Genomic DNA, 25,965 nt, shown 5'->3' with positions numbered 1-25,965 from the left:
ACCTGAAGATATAGTACATATGTAACAAGATACAACAAACCACAAGAAATTACCAATCCAGAAAACAGAATAAACAAATTACTACATGAATTTATCAACTTACCATAAACACTTTTACTACAGTTGTACAACTTACCATATACCCTTAGATTAGTCGTACAACTTACCATATACACTTACACTACAGTCATACAATTTACCATATACACTTACACCACAGTGTTACAACTTACCATTTACACTAACACTAGTCGTACAACTAACCAATTACACTTAAACTAGTCGTACAACTTACCATTTACACTTACACAGTCATATAACTTACCATATGCACTTACACTACAGTCGTACAACTACCCATATACACTTAGACTAGTCATACAACTTACAATATACACTTACACTACAGTCATACAACTTACCATATATACACTTACACTAGTTGTACAACTTTCCATATATACTTACACTACAGTCATACAACTAACCATATACACTTAGACTAGTCATACAACTTACCATATACACTTACACTAGTGTTACAACTTACCATATACACTTACACTACAGTATTACAACCTACCATATGGTTCTGGTACAAATCCATTGACAGAACAACCTCCAGAGATTAACTGTGGTGGTGCAGGAGTTACAGGCCCAACAGAGCCTACTTGTTTTTTGCAGATAAATCCTATTTGTTGGTTGCAATTGTCATCATTCCAGTTCCCTATTAAAACCATTGTAAAACTGCATAAATTGTTCATTCACTTTACCCTCAGCATTTCACAATAATGAAACCCAATTGAATTTACTAACAAATTTCATGAAAGATGTATGTAAAACAAGAATGTGTCCCCAGTACACAGATGCCCCATCCCCACTACTATTTTCTATGCTTAATGGATCGTTGAAATGGCAGAAAATATCTAATTTGGCATTACAATTAGAAAGATCCTATCATAGGGATCATGTGTACCAAGTTTTAAGTTGATTGGACTTCAACGTTCATAAAAAAAACTACCCGACCAAAATCTTTAACCTGAAGCGGCATGAATTGAAGAACAAAAACAAAGGAACTAAAGAATGAACAGACAGACAGAGAATCAACCCACAGACCAGAAAACAAAATGCTCATAAAGTGGCATAAAATATGAATATATATAATATGAATTAAACACATGTACTATACATATTTCACCAAAAAAAACCATTTTTATGTGATTCATTCCTTTGCTTTCCAAAACCAGTTTAAAAACCTTTAAAGTCGTATGAAACGAGTGAGTGGTGAAAAATAATGTTTATCCAATTCTTGAACCAATGCATGTATATCATAAACTAAATCTTCTGTGCACTATTTTATCATTTTTTACATAAAATTTCATATAGTCATCTTTTTTTTTCTCTGTCTGTTATGAATTCAAAGTATGGCCTCTCATTAATTTTTGTGTTTTGAAGCCTTATAGTAAACGATCAACAAAAAACAAGGATATTGAGCACGTGTATAACTTGTACAATCAAATAATAGATTATTAAAATGACAGATCCATGCATATTGCAATCACCAGATTTTAACAAGAGGGGTCATGCTAAGGTCACTTGGAATATGGAAAATAGAAGCTAGTAATCAGTTTAATAATGAACTAACCATTAGAGGAAAGCAATCCTGCACATCTTTCACCTCCAAATGCGTCATTGGGTTCGTTTCCATTCCAGCTATCAAAATCAAGTACAGAGCCGTCACTCCACCTATAAATAGATCCTCAAATAAAATATTTTCCTTTAATACAGGTAGAATTTTCTTATCAATGTTTTGCGTTATTAAAGCAGTCTTTATGTAGCTTGCTCACCTTAAGAAAAGAAGAAGTTGTTCCACTGGAAAAAATCAAGATCCTCAAATGATTGATGAGAAAGACCAAAGACTGGTAAACGGTCATAATGATTTGTTAAATAAGGTTAAAATCACTTATCAGTCAGTATGATATTTAACTTGTGATGTAATTATATGAAGAACTGAGCAGAGTGATATAGTCAAAACGAAGACAAATAATGAAATATATAGATCCTTCCATTTTGCTGAACTAGTATACATTATTGTTAAGGGGGTAGCTCCCCTTTGGATGCAGAATTTTCTCGCTGCTTTGAAGACCCATTGGAGGTTGTTTTTCAATCTTAAGTAGGGTTATTGTGTCTTGGATACATTCCCTGTTTCAATTCTCTATTCTAGATACAAATGCAAGTCTTATCTGGATATTTCATAAGGTTTTAAGCGCAAGACAAATTCTAAATAAGTTTTGCTATTAATACAAGTTATGTTAAGATATTTTACAATCTAGTTGAAATTTACTTACTTATATTTTCCAGGCTTCTCAAGTTCATTCAGACCTATCCAAAATTCATCTTGATTCAACTTAGAAGTCTAAAAAAATCGAAAAAAAATCTAAGTCTTCTTAGCTAGGCAACATCTATCAATATTGATATAATACCTCAAAATGTATCAATTAATTTCAACAAAGAAACACAAATAAATAAGAAAGTGTCCGTAGTACATGGATGCCCCATCCACACGATCATTTTCTATGTTCAATGAACCGTTGAAATGGAAAAAAACATCTCTAATTTGGCATTAAAATTAGAAATATCATAGCATAAGGAACATGTGTACTAAGTTTCAAGTTGATTGGACTTCCACATAATCAAACACTATCTAGGCCAAAAAGTTTAACCTGAAGCTGGACAGACGAACAAACAAACAAACGAACAGACCAGAAAACAAAATGCCCATAAATGGGGCATAAAATACTGTTGCTTTCATATTAGAACAAGAATGTGTCCATAGTACACGGATGCCCCACTCGCATTATCATTTTCTATGTTCAGTGGACTGTGAAATTGGGGTCAAAAGTCTAATTTGGCAATTAAATTAGAAAGATCATATCATAGGGAACATGTGTACTAAGTTTTGAAGTTGATTGGACCTTAACTTCATCAAAAACTACCTTGACCAAAAACTTTAACCTGAAACTTGCACTATTATTTTCTATGTTCAGTGGACCGTGAAATTGGGGTCAAAAGTCTAATTTGACAATAAAATTAAAAAGATCATATCATATCATAAGGAACATATATACTAAGTTTGAAGTTGATTGGACTTCAACTTCATCAAAAACAACCTTGACCAAAAACTTTAACCTGAAACTTGCACTATTATTTTCTATGTTCAGTGGACCGTGAAATTGGGGTAAAAAGTCTAATTTGACAATTAAATTAGAAAGATCATATCATAGGGAACATGTGTACTAAGTTTGAAGTTGATTGGACTTAAACTTCATCAAAAACTACCTTGACCAAAAACTTTAACCTGAACGAACGGACGGAAGGACAGACGGAAGGACGGATGCACAGACCAGAAAACATAATGCCCCTCTACTATCGTAGGTGGAGCATAAAAATTATCATGCATATAAATTTACACAGCTTCATAATATTTCAACAGGCTTATTTAATATCAATACCTTTTTTAAATAAAATTGTAATTGAGGTTTATTAGTGATTATCTTTCCAAAATTTTAATTTCTCTCCGAAAATAGCATCTCTGATAACAGCATTTACTCTATGCATTTTGGCTTTTTTGATAAAACAAGAATGTGTCCATAGTACACGGATGTCCCACTCGCACTATCATTTTCTATGTTCAGTGGACCGTGAAAAAGGGGTCAAAACTTTAATGTGGCATTAAAATTAGAAAGATCATATCATAGGGAACATGTGTACTAAGTTTCAAGTTGATGTAACTTTAACTTCATGAAAAACTACCTTGACCAAAAACTTTAACCTGAACTTTGCACTATCATTTTCTGTGTTCAGTGGACCATGAAATTGGGGTCAAAACTATAATTTGGCATTAAAATTAGGAATATCATATCATGGGGAACACGTGTACTAAATATCAAGTTGATTGGACTTCAACTTCTTCAAAATCTACCTTGACCAAAAACTTTAACCTGAAGCTAACAGACGCACAGACGGACGAACGAACGGAGGCACAGACCAGAAAACATAATGCCCCTCTACTATCGTAGGTGGGGCATAAAAATCTCTAAAATTGAAAAATGCTCTGACTAACAACTCAACATTCTTGGTATTCCATACCCGGTCCTTCTGACATAGTAAAAGGGTGGCAAGACTACTTTAAAGCTTTAAATGAATCTTTAAATTTAACTTACCATGCCTAATAAAAGATTGTTTTCATCCCGAGCATGAATACTGGCTAAATTAGCTTTATTAGCTAAACAAAACTGTTGGGCTTGGTACCATGATAGTGACGAATTAGCACCATCTGGTGGATTGGTCATATAGCATGCTCCATTGAACAACTCCCAGGAGCCTGCCCCACACTGAGCAGCTATAATTGAAATAGTTTAGAGCTTTCACATTCAATACTTATCACAGTATTACTTACACAATTTGAAAAACAAAAAAACAAAAAAAAGAACTAATTGAAAATACAATTTTGAGATAATCAAGGTTTAGCAGCAAATATAAAATGAGTTGACAATGATGTCAGAGATTATCAAAATTTTACTATTCTTACTTGTTCACTTTTTACGTGTATTTCTGCTATCTGTTTATCCCGATGTCTTTATATTAATTAAGGGAGCTCGCTTCTCGTTTCAAAAGTAATTAACTTTCAAACCACTAGTTTATATTGATAGGGGACTAATAAAGGAATCCAAAAAGCAAAAAAAAAGATATAGGTCACCGTGCTTGTTTTCGAGATATTAGCCATTGAAATTTTGGCGGGAAAATATTCTCTCTTGACTTTTCATAGCTTTATCCTTGACAAGTTTAAGTTCTCAAAAACTATTAAAAAATAATTAAAATTTTATAAGACATTTGCAGATGACTTATAATTATACATGTAAAATATTTATATGAAGAAAAATGGGGGTCACCAGGCAAATTTTTTCAAGGCATGCAAATGGATAAAACCAGAGGATTCCGAAAATATGACAAAAAATCCAAAACATGAAAAGCCAGCTTCCTTAAAAACATGGTTTATATATGGCATAAATGATACATGTCATCTCAATGAAGTCCATGTCCTGGGCTATATTCATACATTTTATCTATGGTAAATAGTTGTTTTATTGGCATCTCAAATCTTCTAATTTTTATATTCATAAGATGCTTTTTAAAGTCATCAATGTGTGCCATTACTATTGAATTAACAATTTATTTTCTTTACTGTAGTGACATTATTGCTTATCTATACTCATCAACTTACATGTAACACCGGTCACTGGAGCAGCAGTAGTTTGAAGTACTGTTCCTGAAAAATTATTAAATTGAAATTATGTAAAGCCTCCAGTACACTAAAAATGTCCAACAATTTAATATCTATTTAAGTAATACTTGGTGACTTTTTTCTTAATGAAATAAAATGTAAAAGGCATCATTATCTGATTGTATCTCTCTGTACCTTTTTCCAATCATCCTACAGACTGATTTAGGGGGGGGGGGGGGGGATTTCATACAGGAAGTGATTCTTTAAATATGTAAATTAATAATGCCACATACATTAATGCAGCAATATGTTGTGTCCATGTATAATCCACATCAATCTGTCAATGAACTGTAGCTAAATCATTCATACAACCAGACAACTGTTCATTTGAACTTGTAATAGATATATTTTTCGGAACTTCATGTAATTTTCTATTTTACGAAAGAAAATGTTGTGGAGATAAAATGATAAAAAACAAGAATGCGTCCATAGTACATGGATGCCCCATGCAATCGCACTATCACTTTCTATGTTCAGTCAGTGGACTGGAAATTGTGGTAAAAATCTATTTTTTTGTTGTAAAAACAATTTAACCCAATGTCAGATTTGCTCTAGATGCTTTGGTTTCAAAGTTATAAGCCAAAATCTACATTTTACCCCTATGTTCTATTTTTAGCCATGGGGGCTATCTTGATTGGTTGGCTGGGTCATGCCACACATTTTTTAAACTAGATACCGCAATGATGATTGTGCCCAAGTTTGGTTTAATTTTGCCCAGTAGTTTCAGACGAGATAATGTTTGTAAAACTTAACAACGATTGACGATGCCGACGCCGGACGCAATGTGATGAGAAAAGCTCACTTAGCCCTTAAGGCAAGGTGAGCTAAAAATGGGACATAAAAAAGAAGATTATTGACATATTATTTTTCCATACCAACTTAATCAGCTTACCATTGCAGGCCAACTTGTTAAAGTACGTTATTTAGGGCATACAATACAGTTTTGATCCCATATTCACAGTTTGACAAAAATTTCCATATAAGCTATTTTTTGCCTGATTTAATCAAATATTCATGTGCCAATTTTGTAGCTAAATGAGGTTGAAATTTTGTATATTTGCTCAAAATTCAGATTTGTGTACGTATTTTCCCTTTCAAAAAAGCCATAACTTTTTTGTTTAAAAAGATAAACACATTGTTTTTTGTTAAATAATTTGTAATTTCTGTATTTTATAAGTATCCTAAAAACGTATGCATGTTTTATTCAGTAATAACTCATGTTTATCAAATGGTCATGAATTGAGAAAAAAATGTACTTTTTGCTGTATTTTTATCAAAATAAAAAAAAATGCACTGTTTACAGTTTTATAAAATTTGGTCCACATAATCTTCCTGCAAAATGAAACAAAATGATGTTTTAAAAAATAGGGGTCCATGCAAATTAAATCAGTTTGAATGATAAAAATCAGTCGATAAATGAATCTTTTTCCCGATATGTCATAGTTTTACTTCGCAAAAATAACAATTAACGTTAGCAAAGTTGTTACCTCCCCAGTAACTGTATCGTATGCCCTTAAACAAAAATGTGATAATTCTATCTGTATCTCTCATGTGTAACTGATAAAGGCACAAACTTACCTCTCTGTATCTTACAGATATAGTTGAGAGACAGATAACAGTTATTGTCATTCCAAAGTCCTTTCTGTGTGGTATAGCCTACAATCTGTCCACAGTCTTCATTGTTAAAATTATTAGGTTCATTGGGAGCCCAGGCTGTAAAATCAAATCCAGATCCATCACTCCAAACATATCCTGTCTCATTAACACGATCATTGAGTCCAGTCCAGTAAGTTGTGTCATCTCTATAATAAAAAACAGAACTAAATCAAGAAAGATTTAACAATATCTAAAATATTATGATAAAAAATAGTTAAAAATTACACCATTGGTAACAATTATGATGTCATTATATATTTTACATGTGTTACAAGCATTAGGTAGAGACTTTACTGAAAACTGTAAACAAACTTAATTTAAAATGCAAAAGAAAACAAGAATGTGTCCATAGAACATGGAAGCCATATTCACAATATCATTTTGTATGTTCAGTGGATCGTGAAATTGACCTTAACTTTTTTAAAACCTTTAACCTTAAGCGCGACAGTCAGATGGACGAATGGACTCACAGACCAAAAAACATAATGCCCTTAAATGTTGCAGAAAAATATGACTATACCAAGAGGCAACCAATAGCATATGTCCACAGACAAACAACATATGAGCAAGAGAGAAAAGGGGAAATGGCAAGCAATCATCTAAAATATACTGCATGAGTATTGAGAAACATAGACCCCATCAAATACATAAAATAGTTGATAGAAAAAGGGACAATACAACAACAGAAGGATAGAAGGAAATTTACTCTAATTTATCCACTTACATCAGTAAAGTAGTCTTTATATAGTTTAATTCATTCTGATCATGTATACTGAGTAAGTCACCACCAAGACCTCTACAAAAATCTCTTGATGCTTCCCAGGTTAATTTCTGTGCTGCTGATGAGTATTTCTGAAAAATAAAACATAGTTAAATAGGGCCTTATAAAACTTTAACACAAATACCGGTAAACATGATATAAAAAAGAAGATGTGGTATGGTTGCCAATGAGACAACTATCCACAAAAGACCAAAATGACACAGACATTAACAACTATAGGTCAGCATGGATACTACATCAGAAAACATCACAAACTAGTTAGCCTGCTCTAAAAAAATAAGTGAGGATAACATAAAACATCCCATTTATATATGGCAAGAGACACTTCCTCTTTTTGTAGCTCTACCTTTTTTCATATATAAAGACTTTCTTACAACCATGTTAGACATGCACACATTTCCTCCCTCCCAAAAGAATGTACAGTACGCCCAAGGAGTTTGTAATCCCAAACTCCATACTCCGATATTTTTGCTGGTGTAACACCAGGAAACTCCGACATCCCTCCCAAAATTCTCGGAGAAATTTGGGAATATTCCCTCCGACTTCCGCGTAAATCCGCTACCTTTTGTTTATTGTATTAGCGACATCTCTCCCAGTCTGGTGTGGCGCGGTGTGACACCAGGTAATTAATTGCCCTAATCCGTCTGATCTATGCCGGCACGTGACAGTCAAGGTATGTGAGATTTCTAATGTAATTAAACAATTGTATTTCCTGTCTACTGATTATCAGGTTATATCTGATTGCTTGAAACAAATGAAAGATTAAAATAAAAAGCAAAACGTTGTTGTTAATTCTTTCAATTACACTGTACATTTTAATCAAGTTTTTAAACAGCTATATTTGATTTTGACTTCCGTTTTTTTATCAGTAAATAAATATTTAATTTACTAAAAGAGATATAATTGTGCAACAATAAACGGAGACTAACGCTGAATAAATGAGGGCAGTTTAAAGAAAAATTACACGTCTCAAAATTTTTATACTACAAGTAAAAAAGAAAATATTATTCACTATATGTTATGCTAATTATTCTACGCCATTTCCATTTTACGATTACAAAATAAAAGTTTTAAAATCCAAAACGTTGTTGTTAATGCTTTCAATTGTATTAAGTATTATAAAAAAAAATCTATACTTGATTATGACCTCGTTTTTTATTTATCGGTAATTGATATAACTTACGAAAAGAGACATACTTGCGTGAAAATAAACGGAAACTAACGCTGAAGGTATAAAATGTGAGCAGTGAGTTTAAAGAAAATTACGTGTCTTAAAACTTGTATATATGCAAGTAAAAAAGAAAATACTATTCACCATTCGTTATGCTTAATAAGTCTACGGCATTTTCACTTCACGATTAGCATTACTTTAGGATATATATAATACATTTCGGCTGCAACAGGAATACATCTATAGCTGCATCAACTCGTCGTTGCATAATATTCATTTACGCACAATGAATGTAAACTTTTGTGTTGTATTTAGAACAGTGATCTTTAAATATTTTTAAAACAATTAATTGCCGTGGGAAGACGACACGCATCTCAGTGATCAACAGTGCGTGGTTCAACTTGAACTTGACCTCCCTCACAATATTGAATGCTAAAAATAGTGACATTAATTTTGTCCACGAGATTTTTATTTGGCGGGAAATAGTATCATGTAACAGTAAACTCAGGTGACCTTTCTGGATAACCGTGGGAAAATTCATTGAAGGTTTAAACTTGCTTTGTAATGATTGACATTTGTGTGCGTTAAGATTGAGGCTCTAGAAGGTCCTTTTGCAATTAATTAACCGGATTCTAAATTTTATTCCTTTTCTGAATAAACGAACATCAGCCTTTTATTTATACGTTTCTCAGTCAACAGAGGACATAAACCTGGACATTATTTATACTTCCATAGTCAACACTATACATTAATGGTAGATGAAAACAGGATGCATGTAAAAATCGTAAAAATCCGATCCACATTTTTTTTTACATATTTCATTCTTGTACGATATAATTTCATTTTAATATTCTATAGTATAAATTGTTGAAATACTTCTTTTTATATTTATAACTAGGACTTTTAACGAGCAGTAAAATACGGATTGCGCCAATCCAATTTTATTTTAAATAATAAAAGATCAATAACAGATAAAAAAACACGTGATTTTATTTCTTCATATAATTAAATAAGGTTGTGATTATTGTGTTGTGTCTGGGCGGGGAATTACCTCAGTATTTATGAATATAGGGCTGCCACATTGCATACAAAACTATTTGTCACTTTGAAGTTTCTTTTTTAAATTCAAATATTTCAAGTCGGTAATCTACCGAGGTAGTGGAACATAATATTTTACATTTTAAAATAAATTGAAAGTAACAGAGTTCACTTGTTGGTCCGATAAATTAACTTTAGGGTTTGATTTAGATTGGACAAATTACCGTAAAAACATCATTTTGTTTTAAGCCAGTTGATATTAATTATATAATATTGAACTATTAATGAACCGGATATTGCTCACTGAGTAGGCCATAAAAGGTTCTAATTGTGGTAAAATCATCTTTGATGAAACTTTGTTGAAAAAACAAAAATTATGAACTGATCGGACTATAATGAAAATACTAAATAAGTATTTTATTCGTATTTTTATACGTTTTTACGTTTTATTTCATATGACATTGACATGGGCATATGCATACAAGAATAATCATCTTATTTTAAATAAAAATGTCACACTTTTATCTGACAATGAATGGACATTTAAATAACGTATTTTAAAGCACACAGGTGCTATCAAGATCGATTAAATGTACAAAGGTAATAAATCTGGCTAATCCGATTATGTTGTCACGCGTCATTAATTTTCAGTTCATCCGATGGGCAATAAACCAATTAACAGCCACGCGGTGTTGGGAGAGAATCTTTGGAGGAAATTGGGAGTAGAATCCGTGATTCGCGGTGTCACACCGCTACACTCGGAAATCGGTGATAAAAGTTTGCGATTACAAACTCTCTGGGCGTACTGTATGTTACAATAATAAACAGCATACTTTATAACAGTAGGACGAATACTGGTTCCAACCTGTAGGACAGGGAACATTGGGTGGAATTGTTGATGGAGGTGCAGTGAAGCCTGTCCTTGGTGTTTCACAAATGTAGTTGTGGAGCTCAGTACACTGCTTATTTCCCCATAATCCAATTGGATGAGTTGTTCTCATGGCTACACAAGTATTCTTTTCATTCCCTGAAGAAAATAGTGGTTTTTTTTGCATTTCAATAAATATGAATTACTGTTTTTAACTTTAAATATTATAAAGACAATTACATTTATCAAATTATCAAATGCTGCTTTAAATATTAAGATAGTTTCAGATTTGAATATGAATGGAGGGTATATTCGGAAATCCTGGTTATGCTAATAGGTATAGTGCAATATATCTGATGTGAAATAGTTTACTGGTATAACATTACTTCTTTTGCCCTTTTTTAATATTTTTTTACAATTTTCAACATTTGTCTTGTATTCATTTTAAATATCTGCAGTCATTTAAATATCTACAGTGTTCATGATTCAAGCTGATTTTGCACAAGCATTTCTAAAAATATTGAATACATTTATTTTACATTGTCTTGAACCATATCAGAAAAAACCTTATCAAAATCTGTCTTAGATATTACCTGTATGTGTGTTGTCCCAGAATGTAAAGTAATCTGTCTTAGATATTACCTGTATGTGTGTTGTCCCAGAATGTAAAGTAATCTGTCTTAGATATTACCTGTATGTGTGTTGTCCCAGAATGTAAAGTAATCTGTCTTAGATATTACCTGTATGTGTGTTGTCCCAGAATGTAAAGTAATCTGTCTTAGATATTACCTATATGTGTGTTGTCCCAGAATGTAAAGTAATCTGTTTGTCCTTGTATCCAACTATAAGTCCCTGGGGTAGATTTATCTGTTAGTCCAATCCAAAAGACATCTGTTCTGGTGTCTATGTAACTGGCTAGGAAAGATTGAACATACCTGTCCAAATACAAATGTACCCTATAGCTATTTCAAGATTTGAATAACAAGAGAATATCTGGAGTCTGTATAAGAAAAATAATTGGATTAGTAGTGATACATAATTACATACATAATTGAATAAATATATCCTTTGCTTTCATACATGAAGATCATATCACAAAGAAATTCCAAAAAAAAAATTGCCAATCTTTGATAAAATGAAGGCTGCCTTTGGAAATAGGTTTCATTTTCCTTTGAATCAAACGAAGAGTTATGATATTCACAATCCTCTTTTCCTTTACTTAACAATAAATATGTGTGTGGTTACCTGTCATTTACTGTTGCCAGCTGACCTTTATACTTTGATTGACATGAGGCTTGGGCTGCCTGCCATGTGAGACGTTGGGCATTATTTACAATATATATGTGTGTGGTTACCTGTCATTTACTGTTGCCAGCTGACCTTTATACTTTGATTGACATGAGGCTTGGGCTGCCTGCCATGTTAGACGTTGGGCATTATTTTGATCCAACAAAGCATAGCATGATGCTCCAAATCCATATCCTCTCCACTGTAAATCAGAAGAATTTGATATTTACTTTAAGTTTAAATGACCACATAACTAAAAAAAATATTTTTTTATTTATTCAGCAAAATAACCCCCAAAAAATTAAGATGTTATACATTGATTTCCTCTAAAAGAAGTAAATATGCATAATGCAATGTGAGGATGAAAGAATTATGAATATACATTTGTTTATATGTACTTATATATATATAAGGGGGATTGGAGGGGCTTGTGACACCCCCTCAAATACAAATAAGCACTGTTAAAGTTGACGTTCTGTTTGAAATGTAACTGTTAAAGTTAATTATAATTGTATCGCCCTGGAAATTCCTGGCTACAAGCCTGAAGACTTCAACTATGAGAGAAATTTGTAAGGCTTTTTGGTATCTTTATAAACATTTTACTAAATTAAATTTCAGAAATATATGGATGTGGCTCATTCTATTTAAATACTGTAGTACTTACAGGGTTTGTACATCCCTGGAATAATGGATTCTGTCCAGTAGTAGCTACTACCTGTACACCTTTTCTACACACGTAACCCTGAGATACAGTGTTACATGGCATATCATTCCAACCTCTTCCCTAAAATTACAAATATAAAACTATGACAGTTAATGAAATAAAATAGACAACAAAGTAAAAAATACAATAAATAAACAATAGAATCATATTAAAGACAGGTGTATGGCAAATAGACAACATCTAAAAGAAATTAAGGCAGGGATGTTGTAATTTAACAAAAAATCTGATGCTCAAAAAGGTGAGCATGAGCATATCCAGTTCAAATAGGATTCATAGGTCAGCATAGCTAAGGGACAAGTATTGAGCTTTTACTTATACAAGAAGATAATTTTAAACCCTCAACTGATATTTCCCTTCAACCTCTCTTCCACACGGAATTGTAATTGAGAAATTACAGTACTGTAGAATCCTTATTTTTTTGTGAGATACCATTTTTGATGAATTTTGTGGATACAGCCTATAGGCCTATTTGAAAATCTTTTTTAAAAACAACACATTACAAATTTTCTTTACACTTAATGGAAACTTTGGCTAAACCATCAAATCAAATACCCTTGAAACTGCAAGTTTCATTCAGTTCACAAAAATTAGTATCCATGAAAATAAATCAACTCACAGTTTAATATTCAATTTTCTCCTAAATATTCTGATGACTAGCATACTGAGTATGGAGTCTAAATGATTTAAGAAGTGTATGAAAATAAATATATATATATATATTAGAAAAACATATTTTATAAGTTAGCCTTGCAAACATTGGCACAGACTTGGATCAGTGTCAAAATATATCTTAAAACCCAGCTTACCTGGAGCCAAACACTGACACAATCTTCATTCATATTCCTCCAGTTGTTAGGCTCTTTACTATTCCAGTTTGTATACAACACTGGTGTTCCATCATCCCAGACAAAATAATTCTCAACAACTCTGTCACTAAGTCCTATCCAGTAACTACCACCTAAGAACAGTCCTTTCATTGCTATAAATAAATACAAGATCATTGCTTCATATAAATAAAAGATCACAGCTATATATAAATAGAAGATCATAGCTACAAAAATATAGAGGATCATATCAAATAAATAGAAGATCATAGCTGATTAATTAATACAAGATCAAAGCTTCAAATAAATAGAAGATCAAAGCTTCAAATAAATAGAAGATCAAAGCTTCAAATAAATAGAAGATCATAGCTTCAAATAAATAGAAGATCAAAGCTTCAAATAAAAAGAAGATCAAAGCTTCAAATAAATAGAAGATCAAAGCTTCAAATAAATAGAAGATCATAGCTTCAAATAAATAGAAGATCAAAGCTTCAAATAAATAGAAGATCAAAGCTTCAAATAAATAGAAGATCAAAGCTTCAAATAAATAGAAGATCAAAGCTTCAAATAAATAGAAGATCAAAGCTTCAAATAAATAGAAGATCATAGCTTCAAATAAATAAAAAGATCAAAGCTTCAAATAAATAGAAGATCATAGCTTCAAATAAATAGAAGATCATAGCTTCAAAAAAATAGAAGATCAAAGCTTCAAATAAATAGAAGATCAAAGCTTCAAATAAATAGAAGATCAAAGCTTCAAATAAATAGAAGATCAAAGCTTCAAATAAATAGAAGATCAAAGCTTCAAATAAATAGAAGATCAAAGCTTCAAATAAATAGAAGATCATAGCTTCAAATAAATAAAAAGATCAAAGCTTCAAATAAATAGAAGATCATAGCTTCAAATAAATAGAAGATCATAGCTTCAAAAAAATAGAAGATCAAAGCTTCAAATAAATAGAAGATCAAAGCTTCAAATAAATAGAAGATCAAAGCTTCAAATAAATAGAAGATCAAAGCTTCAAATAAATAGAAGATCAAAGCTTCAAATAAATAGAAGATCATAGCTTCAAATAAATAAAAAGATCAAAGCTTCAAATAAATAGAAGATCAAAGCTTCAAATAAATAGAAGATCATAGCTACTTAATATTAATACAAGATCATAGCTAATGAATTATTTGTTCATACTCTTAATATTTTAAAAAGGCAATATCTTAAGTTGAGGATTCTTTTGCACATTGCAGTTCTGCATCATATGTTAAATGTTTCCCTCTTTAGGGAATGGACCTCAGCATTATAAGAAATTATATAAAGTAATACTTAGAAATATCTAAACATACGTCTAGGTAAATTGGCCTGTATGAAATTTTGCTCATCCCGACTGTTGACTGTTGCTAGGTAACCACCTCTCCGCTGGCATTCTGTTCTTGCAGCAGTTGCAGTCATATTTTTTCTAATAAAAGCCCAACATGAGTTTGCATGTTTTTTCCATCCAAATGGACATCCCAAAAACTGTCCAGCTGTAAGATAGTACTTAGTATAGATAAGTTTTACTATGTCATGTAAATACAGAAGTGCATATGATAAATTAAAAGCAAGTGTTTCTCCAATTAGATATGAAAGTATAGATGTACATGAAAGGTTATCTTTTCATTGAGGAAAAAATTTAGATGTAATTGAAATGAAAAACATGTGTCGTTAGAATGCCAATAATATGCAATTTGTGATCTATTTTACAAAGTATGGAATGTAGAAATTATTTTTAATAATTTGTGTAATGAGGAAATGTTTTTTTTCAAGTTTCAAGAAGACATAGTTTGCTATTTCATAGCCAAAATCTGCCAAGAATTACTTTTAAAGATAAAGTGTATTTCAAACTTGCAATAATTTTTTTTTTTTTATCTTTTGGGTATGATTACAAAAGAACTGCTTTTTGATATGATCTATGCTAAGATAGATTGATATATGTTAACCTTTTTTCAATTAAATATAAAATAAATAAGGGAACATGAAATTCAATTATGTAAATTCTATGGTCAAACAGAGATGATATACCATATATGTATATCTTACGCTAAAATGTTATTCAGGATACCATTTAGTTGAAATACATGCAGTTTGTATGTTTGTCTTTGGAAATTAAGCTTTCTTAACAATAGATTATTCTTACCTGGAACTCGTGGAGTTGGTCTTGGTTTAATTGTTGTTCTGGGTCCCCCTGTAAAAAGATTTACAGTTTGTTTACATATGTAATCAGAATTGATACATTTATTGGAGAAGTTAAACACTTCTGATAATATGTTAAATAAATTTACATTTCAATCTATATATTTTAACAGAAATTTAAATATATGTATAATGTGTCCATGGAACATAGATGATACCCCTGTTTAAATGTGACTCAAATCTGCCATCTTTTGATATACCAGAATGTAAAATGAAGAGATATGGTTTAATAGCCAATACGACAACTACACATTAATGACCAACGAAGACCATGTTACCAAATATCTAATCAATAAAGTGAAATATTACTTCTTAAACTAAGAAATTAAACTCCATTAGACAAAGTTGACCTAGATGAATTTGGCCATTCTGTAAACATCCTTTTTGGTCATAAAGCTCCTGATGTTGCACCATTTTGAAACTTCCATTATTTCCAAATGTTCAGGTTTGAGCATTCTTGATGCATGTGATGGTAAATCAAGAAAAGCTCTTTTGACTCACAAAAACCACAAGTGTTTATTCTTTTACTAGCACTGGGTTGGTACAGCAGATAGTGGACATTAATTCCCAGAAGGTACCATCAGCTTGATAGGCAGTGCTTTTGTACTAACATGAATATTTGTCTCATTGGCAATCAAACCACATCTCTAATTTACATAATCGCTATTTTGTGCATTTTTCCTTAACCCTTTCCTCCATTGAATTTTTTTTTTTGCATTCGCATATTGGATTTTTTTGATAAAATGCTAAACATATGCTTTAAAGTATTAAGGCATTGCGAAAAACAACTATTTTATCAAATAAATGTAAGTCAGATATTCCTATGATATTCCTTTTCATATTAGATACAAATTTTATTAAGTCAACTGCAGACACTTTGCAGTCAAAGTGTTTCAACTGAGGTACTACACAGGCGTCAAAAGGCGTCACTATGGAGTAAAGGGGGTGGCGTCAAAAGGTGTCATTATGGAGGAAAGGGTTAAATCTTTTTTTGTGATAATTTTCATATCATGCTTCTCGCTTGAGATGGAAAAATTATTGCTAGAAACTAAGGAGGCCACTTGGCGCTGCTAACGAAATTGACATTGAAATCGACAACATCGATCGTCACAGGTGAAATAGTGATAAACAGATTATCATTGGTCATCTCAACTAGATTGCTTTTCTCACCTTCGCTGTACCAGCTCAAGCCAGAAAATCAATCATCATTGAGATAATCAACGATAAACTATAATTACAGTACATCACTAGATGGCAGATTGACACCCAAAGCTGTGAATAGCAATGTCACCAGAACTATGAAATTGACCTAAATTAGCAATAATTTATTTAAAATAATAACATCCTTGCAACAAGAAAGTCAAACCTTTCTTCCTATTCAATTTATTACAATTAAACCAAATAACATTAAATTAACCTGCAATTTGAATTCAAATCATTTTAATAAATCTGCATAGATGAGGTATTTATTTATAACATATTAGGGAAACAATTAATATACGTACAATATTTTTTACATATGAATCCATTCCTGTAGTTACATGGGAAATCATTCCATGTGTGACCTTGCTGTACATAGTACCCCATACAGTCCTCATTATGTCTGGCATCGTCTGGTTGCCCTAAACAAAATCAGGTCAGTTTATTAAATATACAAAAAATACCGTATAAAGGGGTGTATAGTCCGCGGTTTTTTACCCTGGGAATGAAATTGATGGAAGGGGTGCGGACTATGCAGTACTATAGGATTTCATGACCTTTTTTTTCCAGAGTTCGGATACGATGTTGAACGAGGTTTGGCCAAGAAACAGAAACATCATGTGTTGTCAATGTTATAATGTATTCTTGACAACTCTTTGTATTATTTAGAAATAAAATAAACAATCCAACTGTATTCTTGGCTACTCTTTGTATTTTTTTAAATAAAATAAACAATTTAACCGTGTTGACTTAGTAATTTGCATAAACTGATAGCTGCCAAAAATGAATATCAAAGAACATGACTTTAGTTGATATCAGGGGCCGTCTTGACCAGTTTTAAGAAGTTAAAGCACACAGTTCATCATCACAAAACCTATTTAAGTTTAACCATACCACTAAATCATGTACCTGCCTCAAGTCAACATGTGTTTAAAAGCTGCCAAATCAAACATTTGTGTTTCATGTTTGCCTGAGCTAAACTCTTGATTGAATGTTTTATTGTGTGTATGTTTTGAAATGTATTATATATATTGTTTGATTTGCTACTGTTTTGTATGTTTCAAAACCTCTCCAAAGCATGTGGTTGTATGTTTGTCTGGTATAGATAGACTATCAATACAGCTTTATATCTTATAAATATGTACTTGGTGCCCAGTTGACATAATTAAATGGTGTTCTATCACTCCATGTCCATCCGCCTTCCTTTGACGTGTCAGTTCCACCAAGCCATAAAGCTACTGAATTCATTGTAGCAGATCTTGCTGTAATGAAAAAATAATATAAATGTAGAGTCAATATTTGAAATACAAACCCATCAACTTGATGAGTTTTTAAACTTTGTTTGGTTCATAAATATCTGCCATATCAGATAAATTCAGTGAATCAATTTGTACATATATTAGGGTTTGGATGGGGTTAAATGATTAAAGAATAATGCCCTTAAAAAATGAAGATTAGAGAATAACGGGCAAAAAAAATGAAGATTAGAGAAATGTGTGGTCTAATTTTTTCAAGATTAGAGAAAAAAGGGGTGAAAATTAATTGTTTACAGAATAACAGACCTCACCATCCACACCCTCATATATAGAAATGGAAAATTTATTAATTGTCTTGAGGAAGTCTTCCTTTACTGTGACTATTATTATTATTATTATTATTTATTATTATTTACAGTGCTTATATGGCACTTATCTAAATGAACATTTACCCTAAGCGCTTTGCCTTTTGATTTTTGATTTTCCTTTTTGAATTTTCCTCAGAGTTTAGTATTTTTGTGTTTTCACATTTACAATGCATAAAAAACAATGATACAAGTATTTATAAACAAATCTAAAAATGGAATCAAAACAGAAACTGTACAACTCATTATATGAAAATTAAAAAATTATTCATCAAAAATAATTAAAATATACACAAATTTTGAAAAAATATTAAAAGAAAATCAACAGAAGTGCTTCAATTTAAAAATTCTATTCTAGTGAGACTATGCAAGTTGACAGCACAACTGGATTAACCAGTTCATTATACGAACTTTATATATTATATTATATTACATAAAGGCTATACAAGTGTATGGTTGTTTGGTTATAATACAGTTTTCTATGTAATTATTGAATTGCTCTCATCTTGAATGATAAGAGACCATGTATTGTAAACGTACTGTTTATATAAACCTGTGTTTCTCTATCATGAATGCTGGCCAGGTCCCCACCCATTCTCTTACAAGCCAGACGTGCATCATTCCATGACATCTGGTCATCACGGAACTGATAACAATACTTTGATGATGGATCCTCTTCCCATCCAACTCCACAATGTAAACTAAATGGCACTAAAAAGTTCAAATTTCAAAAGTTAATATAAATTATTTAAAGAAAAAGAATAAACTCATTACCAGTATAGTCATATCAGCCCTTGTATTAAATCCAAAATACTGTAAATTAAGAAATTTATGATTTGGATTTTTTCATTTTGGACTAAAATGGGATTTTAATTTTTGCAATATTTGAGAAAAATCATGTTTAATTCATATTAAAAAAATCCAAATGTGAGTTTAAATTTATTGCGATAATAAACAAGCTGCATTGTTTGCAATAATAAAAAAAATAGCAATAATTTCTGAATTTACAGTATAATAATTGAATAGAGATGCACACATCTTAACATGTATACATGTGAACTTTGTCTCATTGGCACTCAAACCACGTCTTCTCATTTATATAGAATATTACGAAAATTTGCTATAATTTAAGAATGTGAATTGATCTGGATCTTACACCAAATATAGCAGCTGTGCACACGTTAAAATGTCTCGACTACTTAACTGACCATGATGAAAGTTGAAAGTCTTAAAGATAAAGTAAACTTAACATTTTCATAATTTCATGACACTCAAGTTGCACGAGATGCAAAGGAACTGATTTGGATACTGATTTTTGTCTTTAATAAATAAAGTTCAACCTAAAGACTAATTAATAGTAACTTACTTGGAGTAGTTGTTATTGGTGGGCCTAATGGAATAGATTCTGAAAAATAAATAATTCATTGTTGATGAATATTTAATTAAAATCATGATCTAATTTGAAGAGAACTTTATGTTTTTGTTGATCATGATGTAAAGCCACTTTTAAGCAGGAGATTTTTTTAAAAAGAATTCCTACAGAATAAAAAGCTAGTGCCCATATCCAGTAACTCGCCAAATGATGAACAGCTATAAAATCCATACTATTAAATTTTGTATTTTTATGATATTATTGTTGGTTTCTTATACTAATATATATCTATGTTATTGGTTGGGTGCTTATATACTCAAAGTGAAAATGCAACCATAAGAAATACAGAGTTCAATGCATTGCATATATTTCATCTATCCAACACCAACAGGAATAATTATTAAAAAAAAAAAATCATTTTGCTTCTTTTAAACTTTTAATAAAAATCTTGCAAGAGATTCCTACTATGTTATTTTTCATTTATTTCTATCCCATATGACATAACTCATGTTATAATTAGTTGGGTGACACTCTTCCATGACTTTTCTGACATAAAATTCATAATAATTCAAAAGAAATATAGGTAATGTAATGTATGTTCCAAAAGACGCAAGTATAATGTATGTAATGTTCCGAATGATATTTTCGCAAATCAACGATGCACGAGAGCTATTCTAAGTGTTATTGAACAAAAAGTTGTCTAAATGTTAAAAACGAAATCGATAAATTATACCGAAACTTTGTAACTGTACTTCATAGTGAAATGAATAATCATTTACCCTTTAAAGATGCCGGAGGATATGTTACAAAAAAACGGAGAAAACAAATTCAAAAACCATATTGGAATACTGAGTTAAGAGAACTACTTACTAAAGTTAACCGATCCGAAAAGGATTATCTAAAATGTAAAGGGTGTAAACGGACACAGGATTTTCTCAGGAGCAATTTTATCGAAAAAAGAAAACAATTTGACAATCGATTACGGCAGTGTGAACGCACTCATCAGGCATCGATTCGTGACAGAATTAAGAATTTAAATGATTCAAATCTGAAGAAATTTTGGAGAGAAATCGATAAGCTAGGGCCGCAAAAACATAGACCAGATATTGACAGTGTCCGTATGGAGGATGGAAGCTTCTCTACAGACCAGGAAACAATCCTCAAAAGATGGAAAAGCGAATATTCCAAACTATTTAAATTAGACAATACACTGGTAAAAGATACATTCGTTGACAATTTAAGCGAACTAACTGAACAATTGGAGCGAATTCAATAGCGTAACCGATGAAGATGATGAGATTTTAGCGGTCAAACTTTTTAATGAAAATATTTCAATTGAAGAAACAGAAGAAGCAATGAGACTTGTGAAACTAGGTAAAGCAGTAGGTGTTGATAATTTACCAAACGAAATTCTTTGTAACAAAATTTTTATTCATCCTATATTAAAAGATGGAAAAGACTATCGTGATCCACTTGGATATCGTGGTATAAGCTTACTGTCAACTGTTGCCAAAATGTTTAGTTCTATTCTTAATCGCAGCTAGTAGTAGAGCACTTGGTGCCTTATCATCAAAATATTTTCTGGTGGATGGTTTTGATTACAAAACATACACAAAATTATTTACAAGTACAGTTGTTCCAATCATGGACTATGCATCGGGTGTCTGGGGTTACGAGCCTTACGATAATATTGAAAGACTCCAATACAGAGCAATCAGGACATTTATGGGAGTTGGAAAATGTAGTCCGATTCCGGCTATTTGTGGTGATATGGGTTGGACCCCTGCAAATATCCGTCGCCAGTGTAACATGATAAGACTTTGGCATAGAATAACAAGTATGCACATAGGTCGAATTCCAAATCGTATTTTCCAATGGGATTCAACTTTATCAGAAAAATATAAGAAAACATGGTATAACGAGCTAAAAGCTAAAATCAGTGATGGAAAAATGTGAACTTTTGGAACTATTTAACAATAACTACACAAATGGACTAAATGTAAAATTTATTGCTAACTACTCAGAACTTTTGCTCCGTCAAAAACATCACGATAAATGGAAACTGGATATTGTGAACATGCCAAAATTACGAACTTTTAGATGTCTTGAAACAAACTTTGAAAAACAGCAGTACATTACCACTAATATGACACGACAACAGAGATCGACTTTAGCCAGAATGCATTGTGGGACTTTTCCGTTGGAATTAGAACTTGGGCGTTATCGTGGTATCCCGTCAAATAGACGTTTTTGTAAAGTTTGTAATGACAATGTATCTGTTGAGGACGAAAAACATTTTTTAGTTAAATGTCCTTTATATTTGTGTGAAAGAAACAATGCCTTCGCTGACTTTCAGCAACGTAACAACGTAGACTTTTCCGTTCTTTCTGATGACGAAATACTCATTAAATTGCTAACTACAGACTGTAAACTAGTGTCAAACTATATATTCAATATTTCAAAAATCAGAACTCAGTTACTTTCTCATTGTGATATTTAAATAATCTTGTTTTAAAATGTTCTTGAAGTATTAATTTCATATCTTCTATATTAGCGCAAATTATAGATATTAATTGACAATGCTTTGTAAGCCTTTGAAGGCTGACTGATTGACGTATTAATGTATGTAAAATAATTGTTATATCAGGCTGCACTATAAATAAAATTATATATATAGGCGTGGGAGTGCTAACAATGCAATTTTAACATAAACATGAATAAAAGACATAACTCCTGCAAAAATTATAGATCAAGACATTGATGATAGGAAGACACACAGATAGATGCCCTGTATTTCTATGTCCCAAAAATGTGTCAAGGACAAAAAATCAACAGACAGGTGAATGGCAAATAATTAACGGCAGGAAAAAAGAAGAAAGAAATTAGTACCATCCAAAAAGAAAATTGTTCAAATTTACTATCATGAAATGTAAAATACAATCAATTCCATTTACCATTTCTCATTTTAAAGAAACTGCATCTATTTTTTAATAAAATATACTTCTGAAGTATTTAAAATAAAAAAAAATAAAAATTGCAATTATTATTGAAACATTTAAATCAAATTTTAAGTAAAAAATAAAGCAACCTGAAAACATTACTTAACACAATTTATGCATATGTAACTTTAATAGTGAAATATTTGGAATCTATATGAAATGATTATTCAGCAGGTAAGAAGACAACATTTAATAAGTGCATAAATAAATTCCACCACCACACTGCCAGTATTTATAAATGGAAATGGGATAAAATTTCTGACGAAAAAAACAAAGATATACTTGGTGGTTTCTGACAAACAAATTTCCGTCCTGTGCTACACCCCTGGTCATTCCAACATTGATTTTTGTATTCAATACAATTTTCCTGTCCTCCTCTTTCATTTGGTTCCCTTGGACACCATTTTCTAAATTTTGTCTGGAATGAATTATGTATGTGAAAGATCATAATATAAGTTGTACAAATATTTTGTTAATGTTATAAGGTCAAATAAATATTAACACTTCCCAGGCTGCATTTTATTTTCAGAAATATCAACTTCTGTATCTTTTCTATTCTTTTTCGTTGCAACTTTGTATCAAAAAGTTGAACAGAATATTTTAACAGATAATAAATATTCAACGGTCTTCTTAATTGGTATTTACATGAAAGTAGATAACAATTGTGACCAAAATTTCTTTTAGCTACAAAATTACATGGAGCCTGAAAAATGGATATCCTTGACCTTTGTTCCTACTATTCAATACCTACTCGGAGGTTTCTGACAAATAAATTTTAATCCAGCTTAACATTACTTATCATTCCAGCATCGATTTTTGTATTCAATACAGTTCTCGGTTCCATCATCATTAGGTTCATGAGGACACCATTTATTAAATTTTGTCTGAAAAGTCAATTCTTATAAGGTACATTGTTGAATAATCAGATCAGAAACAAGACTATATACTTCCAATTATGATCTGTAAATAGGATTATCTATACTATCAAAACTAATGGTAAAACATTACACAACTGAAAAATTCTTTAAAAGTCTTGTTAATTTTGAGTTTTTTCATGCTCTTGATATTGTCATAAAAGTGTAGAATTTATGTCCATTTTCACTATGGGCTAAATAATTGCTTTTCTCATGCCTTCCCTTTATTAAGACCTTGGCTAAGGTTTGATAATAAATAGCAAGCAATGTTTTTACAACTACTGCAATGGATACCCCTGTCGTTTAAGCTTTTGCTTTGATACAAGCAAAAGACAAGAAAACAGTTTAGTTTAATATTGAATTCATATTAGAAATTTTGAAATACAATAATAAAAGGTTTACATACTGTTGATGACAGTGGAATAAAGGTCATAATTTAGGATCACTATGTGTTGTACCCTTCAAGACTTTGTAAAAGGGAGATCATTTATCATTTAATTTTTTTTTTATTTATTTCATTCAAAAATTACCTCATGATCCAACTGTTTTCTATAAGATTTCAAGTTTTCATTATGACAGACATTGTTTTACAAAATCTTTAAATACCACAAAATACAATTTCCTGTTTTCTGTTTAAATTATTATCATTACCTGCAAACCTGTTGATGCCCATATAAATTTTCTGTTCTGAGTTTTATCATTCAAACCAATCCAATATTCTTGTGTACGTATACGATCTGTTAAAAGATAAGTAAAATTGTGTCATCAGGCTTAAACAGGTCATAAGTAATTGGTATTCTAACTAAGAAATTATTTACATGTCTTTAAAAGTCTTATATATGGAAACAGTATCTCATTTAAAGTGAGGATTCGATCATCATTGTTAAAAACGTACTGGTAACATAACCTACTTGTGCTTCAAAAATAAGTCTTACTAAAGTAATATGATATAGGTGTCACCTCCCATAGTTTTTGGACTCTAAAAATAGTTTTTCACAAAGAATTTGGGTTGTTGGTTGTGTTGTTACTTTGGGGATTAAGCATACATGTCAAGTGACATGATATTCGCGTGTAATACACGCTTTTTCAACGTTTTACACGTGTGAATTTTGTCACATGGCGTGTACACGCTTTTCAACACTTTACACGCAATAACACGCTTTTTCGTTCTTTTCATTTTTTGGTCGTTAGTGATATCGCTATTCTCGGGTTTTTTCCTTATTCGGCAATAAATACCGAAAAATTCGAAGTTTTTGTTTGGCTGCCATATTGTTTATTTTTCTATATGAACAAACAATAAAAGGTAAGTAGTTTGTGATTAGTTTTTACGATTTTATGACTTTCTTTCAAATTCACTTTGTAAGGATAATGTGCACAGAAATAGGTCGCTTTCATGGCATGTACCGTCGTCTAAAGAGCCGATAATTGATAAGCCAAAACGATGTATATGTACGGTACCAAGATTCAAGATTTATATATTTTGGAGTTCGAGTTTAAATGATCGTGTGACAAGTAACGCATTGTGCATTCTATGTTGCATTGATTATAACAATACGTGTGAGAGGAGAAATACAATGCAGCTATTTAAATAAGCATTTAACACGTTTATTTAATGGAAATCAAATTCATAAAACATTTTCCTTTTTCAATTTCAAATTCAAATCTAACCAACAGAATTCTACAGGTCATGGGGATAAAAATATCACAGAACTGTTGGATCAGCTCTCATAATACCAACTATCATCTGATGAACTACCCAGCTTTGACCAGGCAATGGAAGCAATGGCAGAGATAATGCAAAATGAACAAAACATTATGAGATTCTTTTAAATCTTGAAGAAGCTTATTCAGTCAAATACCAATCCCTACTGTGGGAGAGCATTTTCAATTATAAAGAAATTGACACTGAATTCTGATCAGAACTTGACTATGTTACATT

At 31.4% G+C, this 25,965-nt stretch overlaps 1 protein-coding gene across 2 annotated transcripts in view; it reads right to left on the bottom strand.

Moving 5' to 3' along the window:
- LOC134706814 (macrophage mannose receptor 1-like) overlaps window positions 1-25,965 on the bottom strand; it is a 68,033-nt gene that overhangs the window by 14,365 nt on the left and 27,703 nt on the right. For both annotated transcript variants that reach the window (XM_063566109.1, XM_063566110.1), the window contains exons 14-33: window positions 24,678-24,763; window positions 23,395-23,530; window positions 20,108-20,146; window positions 19,282-19,452; window positions 18,266-18,382; window positions 17,426-17,542; window positions 15,865-15,912; window positions 15,035-15,214; window positions 13,676-13,848; window positions 12,810-12,929; window positions 12,214-12,347; window positions 11,648-11,793; window positions 10,824-11,017; window positions 7,725-7,852; window positions 6,923-7,146; window positions 5,285-5,329; window positions 4,224-4,402; window positions 2,349-2,416; window positions 1,646-1,746; window positions 584-727 (exon numbers count right to left, since the gene is read on the bottom strand). In XM_063566109.1, the coding sequence (XP_063422179.1) occupies window positions 584-727; window positions 1,646-1,746; window positions 2,349-2,416; window positions 4,224-4,402; window positions 5,285-5,329; window positions 6,923-7,146; window positions 7,725-7,852; window positions 10,824-11,017; window positions 11,648-11,793; window positions 12,214-12,347; window positions 12,810-12,929; window positions 13,676-13,848; window positions 15,035-15,214; window positions 15,865-15,912; window positions 17,426-17,542; window positions 18,266-18,382; window positions 19,282-19,452; window positions 20,108-20,146; window positions 23,395-23,530; window positions 24,678-24,763 (2,550 nt within the window). The remainder of the gene's footprint in view (window positions 1-583; window positions 728-1,645; window positions 1,747-2,348; window positions 2,417-4,223; window positions 4,403-5,284; window positions 5,330-6,922; window positions 7,147-7,724; window positions 7,853-10,823; window positions 11,018-11,647; window positions 11,794-12,213; window positions 12,348-12,809; window positions 12,930-13,675; window positions 13,849-15,034; window positions 15,215-15,864; window positions 15,913-17,425; window positions 17,543-18,265; window positions 18,383-19,281; window positions 19,453-20,107; window positions 20,147-23,394; window positions 23,531-24,677; window positions 24,764-25,965) is intronic.

Source organism: Mytilus trossulus, chromosome 2 (genome assembly GCF_036588685.1).
Source record: "Mytilus trossulus isolate FHL-02 chromosome 2, PNRI_Mtr1.1.1.hap1, whole genome shotgun sequence".
Lineage (NCBI taxonomy): Eukaryota > Metazoa > Mollusca > Bivalvia > Mytilida > Mytilidae > Mytilus > Mytilus trossulus.
Note: the sequence above shows the minus strand (reverse complement) of the source record. Positions and strands in the feature narration are given on the sequence as shown.